The sequence below is a fragment of the Sarcophilus harrisii genome, chromosome 4, assembly GCF_902635505.1.
Source record: "Sarcophilus harrisii chromosome 4, mSarHar1.11, whole genome shotgun sequence".
Lineage (NCBI taxonomy): Eukaryota > Metazoa > Chordata > Mammalia > Dasyuromorphia > Dasyuridae > Sarcophilus > Sarcophilus harrisii.
Window position 1 is genome coordinate 61,279,796 of NC_045429.1, and position 16,062 is coordinate 61,295,857.

The 16,062-nt window shown below is 35.5% G+C and overlaps 1 protein-coding gene across 4 annotated transcripts in view; it reads right to left on the reverse strand.

The window, feature by feature from the left end:
* The window catches only part of SLC9C2 (solute carrier family 9 member C2 (putative)), a 105,373-nt gene that overhangs the window by 56,602 nt on the left and 32,709 nt on the right, over nt 1–16,062 (reverse strand). For all 4 annotated transcript variants that reach the window (XM_031936911.1, XM_031936909.1, XM_031936908.1 and 1 more), the window contains 4 exons: nt 14,186–14,352; nt 13,284–13,379; nt 5,811–5,908; nt 2,944–3,063 (listed from right to left, as the gene is read on the reverse strand). In XM_031936911.1, coding sequence (XP_031792771.1) covers nt 2,944–3,063; nt 5,811–5,908; nt 13,284–13,379; nt 14,186–14,352 — 481 coding nt within the window. The remainder of the gene's footprint in view (nt 1–2,943; nt 3,064–5,810; nt 5,909–13,283; nt 13,380–14,185; nt 14,353–16,062) is intronic.

A 16,062-nucleotide genomic window follows, 5' to 3' on the forward strand; every position in this document is an offset into this window, starting at 1 on the left:
TCTCTTTGGGGTATAAGCCCAGTAATAACACTGCTGGTTCAAAGGGTATGCACAATTTAATGTGCATACCACAATTTGATAACTTTTGAGCATGAACTTTTATTATACTGAGGATATTTTCTAAAGAAAAATAAAAGCTAGGAGTCATATAAATATATGCATGACAGTTTGTTCTCAATTAGGCCCCTCCTTGCCTCCTCTCTAACTCCTCCCTAACTCCTTAGACCCCACTCCTACTTCCCTCCCCTCTCCCCTTTGACTTTAAAAATCCACTTCACTCAAAACACATAGTTTAATCATATTTGATTTAGCTGTGTCCCTTTCACATCAATGAAAGGCATGCTTAGTGATTGTGATAAATGTCTCATCAGTTCTTCACATTCTGAACTGCTCTCCAACACCCTTGATATCTGGGAATTTCATTTACCTGATACTTCTTCAGATATATGTATGTATATCTTTATCCATATTTATTATATATGTGTAAATAATTATATTGTTGTGCTACAGTTTCCTTTTATTGTCCTGCCTCAGTTTCCCTAAATTGTTCTGCCTCAATCCCCCTGGTTGCAACCCCACTTCCTAACCATTAGGACTGAGGAAATTAGGGCTGGGAGCCCTGACCATTAGCATTCTATAGTCAGATAAGTTACTAAGAGAAATGCTTACATGTCTTTAAGTTCCAGACTTTCATTCTCTAGTGACTACCCCTTCACTCCCAATTTATCAGAATTTATGGTCCTACCACCAATCTGTCAGAACCAAATTGTTGGTTCCTGCGTGGAAATTCCACACTCATCAGTGTTCCTACTCCACCCCTTGCCTTTGACTCCCCTGATCACTTAAAGCCATATATAAATCATCGGAATCTCACATTCAATGCTGGATTCTTTGAGATGAAAGTCCAATTAAGCCCTGGAGACAGAATGGATTCTGCTCTGCCTCCAGACTATCTCTCCTTCTCAGAAACCCAAATAAAATATTTTCTAAAGAAACTCTCTAATCTCTAATCCCTCAGTTTCTCTCGCATTACAATATGTAAATACATACACACACATATATATATAAATACAGACATATGTATTTATATGTGGGTATGTGCATTGTATAATACAAAGGATGTTCCAAAAGTCTTAGTGTTTAAAGTCTTAACTTTAACTTTAGCTGCACTAAAATGAGCAGGACCAGGAGATCATTATATACTTCAACAACAATACTATATGATGACCAGTTCTGATGGACCTGGCCATCCTCAGCAACGAGATCAACCAAATCATTTCCAAAGGAGCAGTAATGAACTGAACCAGCTACACCCAGAGAAAGAACTCTGGGAGATGACTAAAAACCGCTACATTTAATTCCCAATCCCTATATTTATGCCCACCTGCATTTTTTATTTCCTTCACAAGCTAATTGTACAATATGTCAGAGTCTGATTCTTTTTGTACAGCAAAATAACGGTTTGGTCATGTATACTTATTGTGTATCTAATTTATATTTTAATATATTTAACATCTACTGGTCATCCTGCCATCTGGGGGAGGGAGTGGGGGGTAAGAGGTGAAAAATTGGAGCAAGAGGTTTGGCAGTTGTTAATGCTGTAAAGTTACCCATGCATATAACCTGTAAATAAAAGGCTATTAAATTAAAAAAAAAAAACTTTAGCTGCACTAAGACTTTTGGGATGCCTTTTTTTTAATAGAAAACATTGCCTCTCATGACTCTTAATTGAAAAAAAAAGAATATAAAATTCTTTTCAGACAATTCTTTTTTGAAGGGAGAAATCTAGAGACAACTTCAACATTTATTTAATAAAAAATCCTGAACTGTAAAGATATGGCTCATTTCCTAGGATTATTTTGCTCTGACAATATATACCCCTTTAAACTTTTTTTAAAGGAAAATATTACCAAACTTCATGAACATTATTTTAATTCCTATTTTTAAATTTCTATCAAAGATATCCTTAAAACCCTTTTGTTTTCCTGTTTATAAATGCAAAAACATTCCTAATATTCTGTTATAGAAATATGTTTCACATTTTCTTTATTGAGTTGTAAATTTGCAGAATCTTAATTGTAAAGGTCAACAAACTATGTTGCATTTTCACGACCATAAACACCTTTTAAAATACTTGCCAATTCAATAAGCTTCTTGAGGGCAGGAATTATGTCTTGTGTAAACTTTATATCTCCCAACTTAGAACAGTTTTATGCCTACAGTAAGGTGCTCAATAAATGTTTAATTTTTATTATTATAATACTTGTTCTCTGAGTAAAATAAATTAATATGAAAAACTGGTGAGTCCATGGAGCTGGATCCCTATTCCAGATCATTGCGAAAGGGCACCTTTAGCAGCTCAGTGTGATGAAGTTCTATATAACATTTGGGAATCAAAGCTCAAAATAGCCAGATATGAATTTCATCTTTTTTCCCTTTTTCTACCTGCTTTCTGATGGTAATATTATTGATGACCAATGAAATGATCAAGGCTAAAAGATTTGAGGATAAGCCAAACCAAGATGGGAAGATGAGCAAGGGGCCTGTTTCCTCTCTCTCTCTCTCTCCCTCTCCCTCTCCCTCTCTCTCTCTCTCTCTCTCTCTCTCTCTCTCTCTCTCTATATATATATATATATATATATATATATATGTATATATTTATATTATCTCCCCATGAATAAACATTGGTCCAAAGGAAGATGATTTATTGGTTCAGATTTATCAGTTATTATCTACAATCTGTAAAGTAAGTTCTAATGGGGATACCATGATAAAGGGATATACAAAGTCAAACATAATCTGCCTTCAAGGAGCTTAGCTTAAAGATGGTCTGTATATAAATAAGTATAATATAAAATTTGATAGAGTATGAGTTTTTTCTAAACATCTAGAAAAGTTCACATATATCAAATATCTTCTCTGAAAAAAGCACAAAGTACTTACCCAGATGGGAGAAAATGTATCTTGTCTTTATTAAATGTCAAAAAAACTAACAATTTTTTAAGGTTCATAAGCCAGCTTCTAGTCTTTACGTAAGATGAGACATCATAAATACTCATGAATCTAACAGAAAAAAATAAGTATGTTATGATAAATAGTATGTATTTGAGTAAAGTAGGTTCTGATGGGGGTACCCATCAGGTAAAGATAAAAGGGGAGGAGTTATAACAGGAGGTTGAGCCCCAGGACTAAAAGGGTCTAACAAAAGCATAATAGAGACCTTCAGATGTCATTGTCATCAAAGATAGCAGATGCTTCTCTCTAGGCTATCTAAGGAATATCAATAACTGTAAGCTCTTATGGACATCATAAAAGAGAAAAAGAATGCAAAGCTCACAAACTAGAAATTCCAGAAGAGTCTTGGAGTGGAATCCAATTAAGCCATCTGGGGTTTTCTTTGGCCTTGGAGCTCTGGGGCATCACCTTTTGAATAGTAATTATTTCCTATAGGAAGGGGGGGGGGATTCTATGCACTAAAACTTTGTGAATCTACTCTCGAAAGCAAAGTTGGCATCTAACAGAGTATGTGATTGTAAGGAGAAGAAACAGAGTGATGTGAAAGTTGGCTGATCATAGATTTACTCCTCCAAACTAAGAATTTGCATTTAGCAAAAATGGGGTCCCAAGACAAAAATGACTGCCAGAAGACTTAATGTCAACAGAGTACAGCAGTTCTCTGAGTAAGAGCAGTTGTTGCTTATTTGGAAGGAAAGTTGAGGCAACACAAGTTTAGTAAGAGTGAAGCAGAAACGAAGTGGGAAGCTTTCAGAAATTTAGTGTAAACAGCATTTCATTTGTTCATCTAGGTCAGAACACTCACAAACATAAAGAATAATTTGATGAAAATGATGGTGAAATTCCAAAGTTACTCTTTGAAAAATGAAAACTCCACAAGGTTTACCAGCAGGGCAGTTTGTCCATCTCTAAGAAGAAAGCATTTAACTTCATTAAAAGTAAAATACAAATGAAGCTTGAAAAGATGCAGGATTATTATTGGCTCAGTAAGAATGCAGAAGAAATTCAGTTTTATGCTGATAGTAACAATCCAAAGTGTAAAGGGCTGAAACTCTTGAGTTGATGCACTGAGGTTGGACAACCGAGCACTTAGGGCTAACTACCTTTTGGACAATACTCTATAAGCATATGCTGGGGAAATGGCCCTTCCCACTATCCTGTGCTGGCTCAATGATTGGTGTATACAGAGGATTATAAGAGGGACAGGGGGTGGAGTAAAACTAGCCAGAGTCACTTCTGGGTGGGAGACAAAGAGGAGAGGTGTGGAGAGTCCTGTGTCCATTCCCTTTACTTCTATCCTTAAAGACAAAGAAGAAAGACCAAGGACTTTTGCTTATCCTGACTCTGGCTGATTCTAAGGAATCCAGGAGGCTAACTCAATCTTCACCCTAAAGCATTTTTATAATGCCCTGAAGGCTATTTGCGGACCAAAGATCTATGATGCATCTCAATTGGTGCTCATGGAGCCACATTGATTAGTGAGAAGCACATGATCCTAGAACTGGGCTGAACACTTCCATTGTGTTTTCAACAGACCATTATCAATCAATACTGAAGCTATTGACTGTTTACTGTTGAAGCCGATTCTTCTCTGGACATATTTCCAACTGAAAAAGAAGTTTTAAATGCCATCAAGACTCCTCTCCTGTGACAAAGCACCTGGTGCTGATTCTGTTTCCACTGTAAATGCTGACATTTACAAGGTGGGGATCTATTATTCATACAAAAACTTAATGAAATTTTCCTAGTTCTATATGTCAAGAGAAAGTCATCCCTGAGGATTTCAAGGATTCCTCCACTGTCCATCTCTATAGGGTAAATAGATTGTCTTGTGACAGTTACAAGGAGGTCTCTCTCTTAGTCACTGCTGACAAGATTCTTGCCAAAGTCCTCCTTAATAAGCTAATCCTTCACTGGAGGAGTGTCATCTACCTTAGAGCCAATGTGGCTTCAGAAGGAGTCAAAGAATCATCTATATGTTTACTGCCCAGGAGCAATTCCAGGAGAAATAAATACCAAAAGCAAAACAGAGATCTGTACACAATGTTTGCAGGCCTGACCAAGGCCTTTGATATTGTTGGTCCTGGAAGTTTATGTAAAAGTATGTTAAAATTTGAGTGCCCAAAGAAGTTTATCACAATTGTATGTCAGTTTCATGACAGCAAGCTTGCACGGACTCTCAATAATGGAGGATACTCTCCCAGTTTCCCAGTCATAATAGAGTGAAGCAATGATGTGTATTTGCTCCCAAGCTTTTTAGCATGATGTTTTCAGCCAGGTTGTCAAACATCTTTAGTGAAGATGAACATGGCATCAAGGTCAGGTGCTGATAAAATTTTCAACTTGTTCTGTTTCTGATCCAGATTGGTTTCTCCCTCTGCTGTATGTAGCGGAAGGCCTTCCTTTGTTAATTAGATTCATTCCTTTCATCTCCAGCATGATTTCCCCAAAATACAGTCAAGCATGAACTCTAGACAAAAACCTTCTCACAACTGTTGCATCCACCTTCATTCCAGTAAGTCTGAGGTTGAAATGCATTTGTAAAAGTTCTCTCCACAATGAATCCTCTGGTAGAAAGTAAGAGAAAATCTCTAACAACTTTCCCATACTGAGGCCATAGGGAACAATGCCTCAGAATGATTTCTGAAATCCATGTAAATGATTTGATTTACCTTATTCAATACACAAAGTATGTTCCTTACTAAAACCCAAGTCAATAATGTATTATTATATTCCATTTTATGGAGACATACAATTGATTAAGGATTAAAACATTACATATATGGAACACTTACTTTCCTTGGACAGTCCCAAAACTTTTGGATGCTCCAATTAATACACGGGCTGCAGATTCCGAGAGGCTTCCTTCTTTATACTGTGTTTCAAAACTACTCTAAACATCAATTTAAATAACACTAATTATTAACAAAACAAAGAGCATGAATTTTATATGCTTGCAGTCTTAACCTAATAAAAGAATGTTATGAGGTACTAAACCAAGAGGTATCCCTCATCATCTAAATAAAATGTAAGCCTTTTGTGATCAGAGATGGTTTTATTTTTATTTTTGTGTCTCTGGAATGTATCATAATGCCTAGCACATAACCGGCATACTATGAGCTAAACACATGGTTTTTTAATTGACTGAGAAATAAATCAAGGAACTAGAAATGTTGCATAGTTTTGTGAATCAGAGATGAATACTATATAAGGGAATAATCCAGGCATAAATAGGACAGCCCTTGCAGCTAAATCCCGGATTATGCTAAGCAAGTTTTTTTTTTCTTACTTATTATTTAATTTCTCTCTACCCTTCCTCCCTCCTCTTTCTCCCCCTCCCTCTCCTTCCCTCCTTTTCTCTCCCCTCTCTCCTTTTCTCTCCCCTCTCTCCCTTCTCCCCCCTCTCTCCCTACTCTCTCCTCCCTTCCTCCCTCCCTCCTTTCCTTCTTTCCTTCCTTCCTTCTTTCCCTCCCTCCCTTCCTCCCCTCCTCCCTCTCTTCCTTCCCTCCCTCTCTTCCTTTCTTCCTTCCTTCCTTCCTTCCTTCCTTCCTTCCTTCCTTACTTCCTTCCTTCCTTCCTTCCTTCCTTCTTCCTTTCTCCCTTCCTCTCTTCCTCCCTCCTTCCTTCCCTCCCTCCCTTTCTTCCTTCCTTCCTCCCTCCCTCCCTCTCTCTACACTCACTCTCTGTCTGTCTCTGTCTGTCTCTGTCTCTGTCTCTCTCTCTCTCTCTTCCCCTTTCACCCATCCCAATAGCTTCTAGGAGATATTGTTGCCCAAAAGATAGTTAGGGATATGATTGTCCCATTAGTTTAATTTAATACTTAGGATTTATTCTTTATGATTAATATGCAGATTTTAAATAAATAGATGGTCAGACAGAGAGATAAAAAAAGATTGATTAGCACCATTTCCAAAGTTCAATTTATCTCCATTCTTGATCTCAATCTAAACTCAAGGTTGTCCTCATCTTAGACCCCTGCCTCGCTAGTAGTAAAAGTTGCACACTCACCTGTTACTGATTAAATCCAGCTGTCCTCTTGGGTGAAGTCTGACTTCCTTACCTCTCAATCTACTTTTTAGGTCTAGCCTAGACTCCCTCTTTGCATTTCACTGTGGCTGTAATGTTGACATCTTGAGAATTCCTCATTCTTACTCCTATGTTCAGAGTAGATAAACTTTCTCTCTATTACAAATAGCTAGCTATCTACAATCCTAATCATACTTTTACAATCCCATCATACTTTTACAATTAAAAATACCTAAAGAATATGATGATAAAAATATTTCAATAAGACTTTCAATAAAGGCGAAACAAGACTGAGAGACTTGAGTTAGTATTACCCACTCCAGTCTAAGAATGAACCCTAATAATATTTTAAAATAACCTTGCTAGAGTCGGTGTTATTGTTATTACTTTAGGATTCTACAACTTCATTATTTCCCTTATCTTAAAAAATAAAAAGAACTAACCCAACAGAAATTACTAGACATCAACAGGAAGCCCTGAAAACCACAAAACCAAATTAGCAGGCACCAGGTTGGAGTTACTGTGAAGTAAAGTAAGGCATCAATATGTAAGCACAATAAAAACTGTCACCAGGATAATGGAGGAATTTATGCTCACTGCTTATGGCTTTGTGCAAAGCCACAATGAAGATATTCTAATAAATGTAAACAACAGAAATAGGACATCTAGGACAATGAGGAACATCTGGAGAGGACATGTCAGGAAGAAGGCCTATAAGGATCAAAAGAATGAGAAAAGAAAAGGATGTGCTTTACTAATAATGAAGAAGTTTCTGGGGAAATTTTTAGCTTTCTTTTTCATTACAAGTTAAAGTCTCATCACTTCTCTCTGGAGCTATTTAGGCCAATAAAATACTGAAATAAATTCAAGTTCTTTCTATAACACTCTCCATCCTGTTGTCATGACAAAGAGAAGGTTGAGGAACAAAAGTAACATCTACTTGCAGTAAATAAAAAATCCTCTCATCCTTTTAGTAGTCATGGTAGCCAGAGAAGAATTGTCTCCTTTTTGACTCTTTCAAGTCCTTAGAAGATGCAGGAAAAAAATCAATGTGAGATGATAACTCTAAGGCACATGCTTCTATTGGTCATGCTGCCATGGCATCTTGGGGAAAATACCCTCAAGATAACAAGTCAGACCTGTTTGACAAGCCCCTGGACCACAATCCCTGTAGCAAAAATGAGGATAGAAGAAAGAATCTAGAATATATTTTTATTTGTCTTGCAAAATTCAGTTAAGTCTGAATGTAATCAAGAAGCTCAGGGTGTTGAGACAGAGGTTTAGTGTTGAAGGTGCTAGTGCAGGTAGGGAGAAGCAGCAGCACTATATGGTAAAATGACCTGGATGCACTAGCTATCAGATGACTAGATGGAAAGTGGCATATTATTACTAAATTAGTGATGGATGAAAAATGCTTGTTACCTAGACCAGGATGTGGAATTGAATGGACATTCCATTTAATTAGTATCCTTTGTATTAGTACAGATATGTTAGACAGTCACTAGAAATGAACAAAGAACTAGACTCACACTTGAACAAAAGAGAAAAGATGGTCATAATAACAATGGTCAGGATTTATACAGTGCTTAAAATTTTTCAAAGATATAAATCTTATCTCATTGGTCCATAAAATATTCTGTGAGGTAGGTAATAAAGTACTATTATTACCCCTGCTTTACAGATAAAAAGACTGAGGCATACTGAGGTTAACTGACTTGCCCAAGGAGTAAAGTCTTCCTGTGCTGTATCACTATAGCACTTAGCTGACCTTTGAGAGTGAATTCCACTAGAAAACTGGTCACTTTTAACAATCCCAAACTACTCCATAAAATAATAAATTCATCACTTAAAACAAACACTGACTGTAAAAAATAATATTCATGTCATACAAATAAGAGGAAGAATAACACAGAGGCATTGTGGGGGGTGGGGCTTCTCTTAGTTCTGAGAACCTACTCACATCAGAAATGGGTTAAATAGGCAACACTACATATATATACCACGAAGGGTATAACACCCTTCAAAATCAATAAAGAAAGGAGGAGGGATAGGCGGATGGGGAAGCAAAGAGTAAGGGAAGAAGACAAGGTGTAATGCTGGAGAAATTGAGGCAAGATAGAGATTAGAGAGTTTTTAATATTTTGTTTGAGAGGGAGAAATTGTCTGGGGCCAAAACAGGATCCATGTTGACTCCAGCGGACTGAATAGGACTTGAGTCTCAAAGCATTAAGTAATGAGGAAAGAATTCCAGGGCTCCAGTGATCAGAAGAGACAAAGGTAGAGGGGTGAGGATATAGCACCGGTGAACAGACCATAAATTTGGTTCTGACAGGTTGGGGGTGAAGACCATAAATTCTTGATAATTTAGGAGGACATAAGAACCAGGATGTCTGAAATAGCTCTTCCCCTTATCTGATATTAAACATTTATAGTTTATGACCCTAGAATAGCCAGCCTTGGTTATATCAGTCCTAACGGTCAGGAAGGGGAGGAAGTTGCAACCAGGCAGATTGAGGCAGAACAATTCAGGGAAACTGAGGCAGAACAATCAAGGAAACTGAGGTAGAGAAATTTAGGAAACTGTGGCATAGCAAAGGGAGGCATCTTTGGGTGGGAGCAAGGCAAGTTAAAGAGCAGAATTGAAGCAGAGTCAGCAGGAATAGGAAAGATTGTGTGTATGTTACTATCACTATGTCTATTAAAAAAAACTGGCCTTATCAATAACCAAACTAACGAAAAATAGATGACTATCTCAATAGATGCAGAAAAAACATTTGCTACTATTCAACACTCATTCCTGTTTTAAAAAAAAGACAAGAAAAGAAAACCACTAGAGACTATAGGGAGAAATGGATTTTTCCTTAAAATGATCAGTATTATCTCTTTAAAACCATCAGTAAGCATCATATCTAATGGGGACAAACGGAACCATTCCCCATAAAAATCAGGAGTAAAACAAGGTTGCCCACTATCACCTTTACTATTCAGTCCTGTATTAGAAATGATAGCTTTGTGTGTGTGTGTGTGTATATAATACGTGTGTGTGTGTATATCTACACAGTATGCATAAATATATCTTTTCTTAATTATAGCTTGCTTGAAGATAGTGGAGGAAATGAAACAGGGAAAAAGAGAATAAAGTAAATAAAGTATGCAGCAGAGAACCAAAGAACAATTTACAAGGAAGTTAAGAAAAAATCGACATTCATGAATATAATTTCTTCTACTTGATCTGGCAATTTGTTGTTTTATATTTTGAATCCTTCGTGACATTCTACTGGGCACATGACAATGTTCTCTTTTGTTTTGCTTTATTTTGTTTTGTATTCCTTTTCTTTTTTTCTAATAAATTTTTTTAAAATCACCTGGTTTAGGAAAAAAATAAAACTAGGTAAAAAATTTTTTTAAACTAACCAATTTGATCTGGTTCATTTTTATAATGGAATCAAGGTGTGATTTTATTCTGGGACAATATGATGATTCTCCATGTAGAAGAGCATTGAAATCTATGAATTATAAAATAGAAATGATTAACAAAATCCAACAGAAAAAGAATGGTTAATTTCATTTATTATAATTATAGTATAAAGTACTTGGATGGAAGAAGTGAAGAAGAATTAAGAAGTTTCATGACAAGGGTGAAAGAGGGAAAGTATAAAAGCTAGTTTGAAGTTTAACATAAGAAAAACTGAGATGTTGGTAACTGGTTCCATTACTTTCTGACTAATAGAAGGAAAAGCAATGGAGCCAATATCAGATTTTACATTTTGGGGGTCAAGGATCATTGCAGATGGTGACTATATCCATCAAACTAAAAGATGCTTACTCCTAGAAAGAAAGCTATGGCAAATCTGGACAGCATGCTAAAAAAATACAGACATTTCATAGATCCATATAACCAGAGCTGATTTTTCCTGTAGCAAAGGCAGACTGCAAAAGTTGAACTATAAGGAAAACTGAGTGCCACAGAATTGATGCTTGCAAATTATGGTAGTGAAGAAGACTTTTCAGAGTCCTTTGGACAACAAAGAGGTCAAATCAGTCAATACTTAAAGAAATTAATCCAAGCTATTCATTGGAAAGTCAGCTATTGAAATTGAAAATTAAATGCTTTGGCCACATAAAGAGAGGTTAAACTACCAAAGGTTGACTTTATAAAAGTAGAAAAAATGATAAAAAAAAATCAAAAACATCAAGGAAATAAATGGAGGGAAAAGTGGGAAAGAATGAGGCTTAGCATTACACTACAAAACTATAATTGTCAAAACAATTTGGTGCTAAGGAAGAAATAGAGAAGTTGGTTTACTGGAATACGTTAAGTATACAACAGACAGCAGCAAATGAGCACCATAACTTTGTATTTGATAAACTTAAAGATCCCAGATATTGGGATAAGAACGTTTTATTCAAGAAAACCTATTGGAACAACTGGAAAATAGTCTGGTAGAAACTAGGTATAAACAAGTATCTCACACCATATATCAAAAAAACTCCAAACAAGAAGATGACACACAAAAAAGACATCCTAAGTAAATTAATGAAGCATATAAGAAATTACCTGTCAGATCTATGACTAGGGAAAGAATTCATGACCAAATAACAAGATAGAGAGGTTTATATAAGGTAAAATGAACAATATTGATTACATGAAATTTTTAAAAAAGTTTTACAGAATTAAAACAATGCAACTAAAATTTTTAGAAAACAAGCAGGAAAAGGGAGGGGAAATCTTTTTTTAAGCAAATTTCTCTGATAAAGCTCTCATTTCCAAGATATATAGGGAACAGAGTCAAATTTGTCAGAATAAGAACCATTTGATAATTGATCAGACAATATGATAATTGATCAGATGATATAAGGCAGTTAAGTGGCACAGTGGATTGAGTGCTGGAACTAGAGTCAAAAGGCTACATCTTCCCAAGCTCAAATCTAGCCTCAGACACTAGCTGTGTGATCGTGGGCAAAACTCTGTTTTCCTTAATTCCTCATCTGTAAAATGAGCTAAAGGAGAAAATGACTAATCACTCCACTCTTTCTGTCAAGAGATTCCAAATGGGGTCACAAAGTGTCAGACATGATCTAACAGCAATAATCTCAACAGCAGCAGCAGCAGCAACAACAACAAAAGATATGAAGGAAAGGATATGAAAAAAGGAAATAGCCAAACCAGGCCAGCTTCTTTTACAAGAAAATCCCAAATGGGACCATGAAAAGTCAAATATGACTTAAATTATTGAACAAAAATAACAAAAGATATGAATTCATAGTTTTCAGAGAAAGAAATCAAGCTGTAAATAACTACATGAAAAAAACTTTTTAAAAAACCGTCAGCTTGGCTAAATTGGCAAAAAGGGAAAGTGACAAATACTGGATTGGCTGTGAAAAAATAGGTACTTTACTTAATGAGCTATCAGTGAAGCTGTTAATTGATGCAGCCATTCTGGAAAACAATTTGGAACTAAACCCAAAATGGTAATAAATTCTGCATACCCTTTGACCTTTGATAACATATCTAAGTCTATACCTCAAATATATCAAAGCTATGAGGAAAAGATCCATGTATACAAAAATATTTATAGCAGCATTTTTGTGGTGGCAGTGCATTGGTAACTGATGGGATGCCCATTAACTAAGGAATGGCTGAGCAATTATGATATGTGAATTTAATGTAATACTATTATGCTTTAAGAAATGATGAAGGGAATGGTTTCAGAAAAACCTGAAAAGACTTGTATGAATTGATGCAAAATGGAGAAGACAATTTCTATAATTACAAAATTAAAAAGGCAATCATCTTTGAAAGGCTTAGGCATAATAACCAGCCCAATTCCAAAAAGAATCTAATTGAAATATGCTATCTATCTCAAGACAGAGACCTGATGGACTTAACAGTAGTTAATTCTTTTCTTTTTTCTTTCTTTCAGTATGGTTTATATGATTTGCATAACTATACATGTTTGTATTTAGCTTTGTTTGTCTTACCTTCTCAATGGATGGGGAAAGACAAGAGAAGAGCAAGAAAATTTAAAACTGAAAATAAAATAAAATTGAACTTTAAAATATACTTAGAATTTTTAATAAGCCTTACAATCTATAGCTATTATAGGCTTAAAATTAATTCTGAAAGCAAAACCAAATATTTGGTGTTCAAAGACATCTTGAATCACTTGAAAATACTAAGTAACAAAAAACTTTTAAAGAAAGAAAATCACATCAATCTGGTTATTATGGGCAATCCTTACCATCTGTATTATAGTTACATGCAATCTGGCCTCTTCCATTAAAACTTCATCTGTTGGAGGTAGGTCAAGATTTTCTAAAGGAAAATCACCTAACATCTAAGTTTAAAAACAAACATACTTCGATGTAAAGACAAAAGATACCCATAAAGACATGTATGCACAAATCTAAAATATGCTATTTAAAAATTATGAGAAAATTGGCAAATCATTGTGCTCAACAAAAAGCAAAAGATACAAAGTGTTGAAATTGAACATTCACTTCAAATGCAAAGTATTACCCAGAACAGGAAATCTTCTTTTCAGTGATTGTAATGAAGAAGATACTCTCCAAGGAGGCATGTGGAAAATCAGAGACTCCCCAGATATTTCTACAAATGACTATCTTTTCTTTCCTCTCCACAGAAAACTGTAATTGTCTCTTGGAACCTCAATGAAACTAATACATTATAACCATAACAACTAAAATTTACATAGAATTTTAAGTTTTGCTTACTTTGTTATATACATTATATTGTGAAATAGTTGTATATTATTAACCCCATATTAAAAATGAAGAAGCTAGTAAGAATGTGAGGCAAAATTTAAATACAGATTTTCATGATTCCAGGTCTAGCACACACCATTTTTTCTTGGACATTAAATACTACCATTCACCAAATTTGGACTTTTCCCTAAAACACTCTCTTGCCACTGAAGATTTGGCCTATTGATACTTCGTCAGGCAAGCCTCTTTCCTCAAAGACCAATTTCACTAAATCCATTTTGCTCAAATAGCAAAATTACTCATTAAATTTTTCAGTGTGCCGCCATCAGAACTAACTCATTACTCCATAGTAAACAGGGAAGGTCAGACTAAGGAAAAGAAAAGAGAAGCATTATTTCTGAAAAATAACATGACTCACAACAGTAGGGCATTCAATTTTGGTTTTGTCTTCTACTGTGGACCAAATAATATTTGTCAAAATGTTTTCTGTTTTAGATAATATAATTGCATTATCCAACACCTCTTGTATATGTAGAATAGCATTTTGCATTGACATTTGTCTTGGGAGAGAAATAGCACAAAGATCTGTAAAAAGAAGAAAAATATCTCTAAAGCAGTATCCATAGTGCCAAGGAAAAGTGAAAGGTTATACAATTTAGTTGTGGATATTGAAGAACACACAAACACATACACACAAAATCTTAGTGGTCAAATTGTGAATGAAGACATATACATATATACACAAAATCTTTGAACTCACAGGAATCTCAGAGGCTAACTAATCCAATTTTTTAATTTTACAGAGATTGCTCAAAATAACAAGGCAAGTTAGACAATCAGGACTGGAATGTCTACCTGTGTCCAAACTTCCTGCCTAAGTATATATATATAGAGAGAGAGAGAGAGAGAAAGAGAGAGAGAGAGAGAGAGAGAGAGAGAGAGAGAGAGAGAGAGAGTCAAGTCCATCTAACTTACATTTAAACACACACACACACACACACACACACACACATATATATATATATATATATATACATGTGCAGATGTATATTGTATATATGTATTCCTTAACTGTCAATACCCTTATTCTAAATTCCTTTCGCTTTACTTTAAATAATACATCCATCTTTATAATTTCAATCATCTCCTCTTTTAAGTAGAAAGTCTTCTCAAGTACATAGGATCATGGATCTAGAACACACCTCAGAGTCCACCTAATCCCATAATCTTTTCATTTTATAATTGAGGATGGTAGATTAAGAAACTTGTTTAAAGTAATGTCTCAAAGTTTTTCTTAAACTTACTCAAGTTTCAGTTGCAAATCTCTTACTTCTACCTCTTGAAATTAACTCATATTTAACACTGACTAAAAGCAAATTCATCATCTTCCCTCCTTCCCACATCCCTCCCTCTCACAAAAAGCGGCCTTCCATCCCAGACTTCCCTATTCCTGTCAGTGCTCCCACCAACCTTTTTGGTACCCAAGTCCTTAAAGCCATTTTTTTATTCTTTTCTCTCCTTCACTCTCAATATCCAGTGAGTTTCTAAAATATGTTATTTCTCCCTTCACAATATCTCTTTAATACAGAGCTATCTCTGGAGCAAGGTAAAAATAAAAATAAAAAAATTTGCCCCAATTCCCAAACTTAGAGAGACCGTGTGCCATTGTTACAAGTAGTAGTTTGTACTGGATTTATCACTCAGCTCTAGGGAATGAACTCCTGAGCTGCTAGGGAGTACTTGCTCTGGTCCCTGATCGAAATTAGGCTCCTCTCTACTAGATCTGGAACTTCTTGTCAGAGCAGTAGCACAGTCTTGTTTTATTCATTCACTAGTGCCCACAGTAATATCCTGTCTCAAGTATCTGCACACCTCTCTGTTGTCTCCTTATGCTGACTTGAGCTAGAAAAATTACTTACAGTGATTTTTTTTCCTCAAATTTCCCCAACCAAGCCTTAGTCTGGTGCATTAAACTATGAGAGCAAGAGCTTAAAAAAGATGTTTCATGTATCGTAAAAGAACAGTAAACATGGAAGACTATTACTTTAAATCTTTGACTGTACACTTAAATTTAAAAAGTGCTAGCAGTGCAATTGCATTGGAATACCAACATCCAAAAGGAAACAGGAGCAAGACTTATCCCCACAGACAAACTGTAATACTTGGGGGGGAGGGAAGGGAGAAGGGAAATCCTCCCAGGTAAGGCTACAATTGAGTAATGAAGCTCAATTATGGACTGGGAAAATTATTGTGTATGGGGGAAGGGTTTTTTTTTTTTATAATTACTGTAGGGGA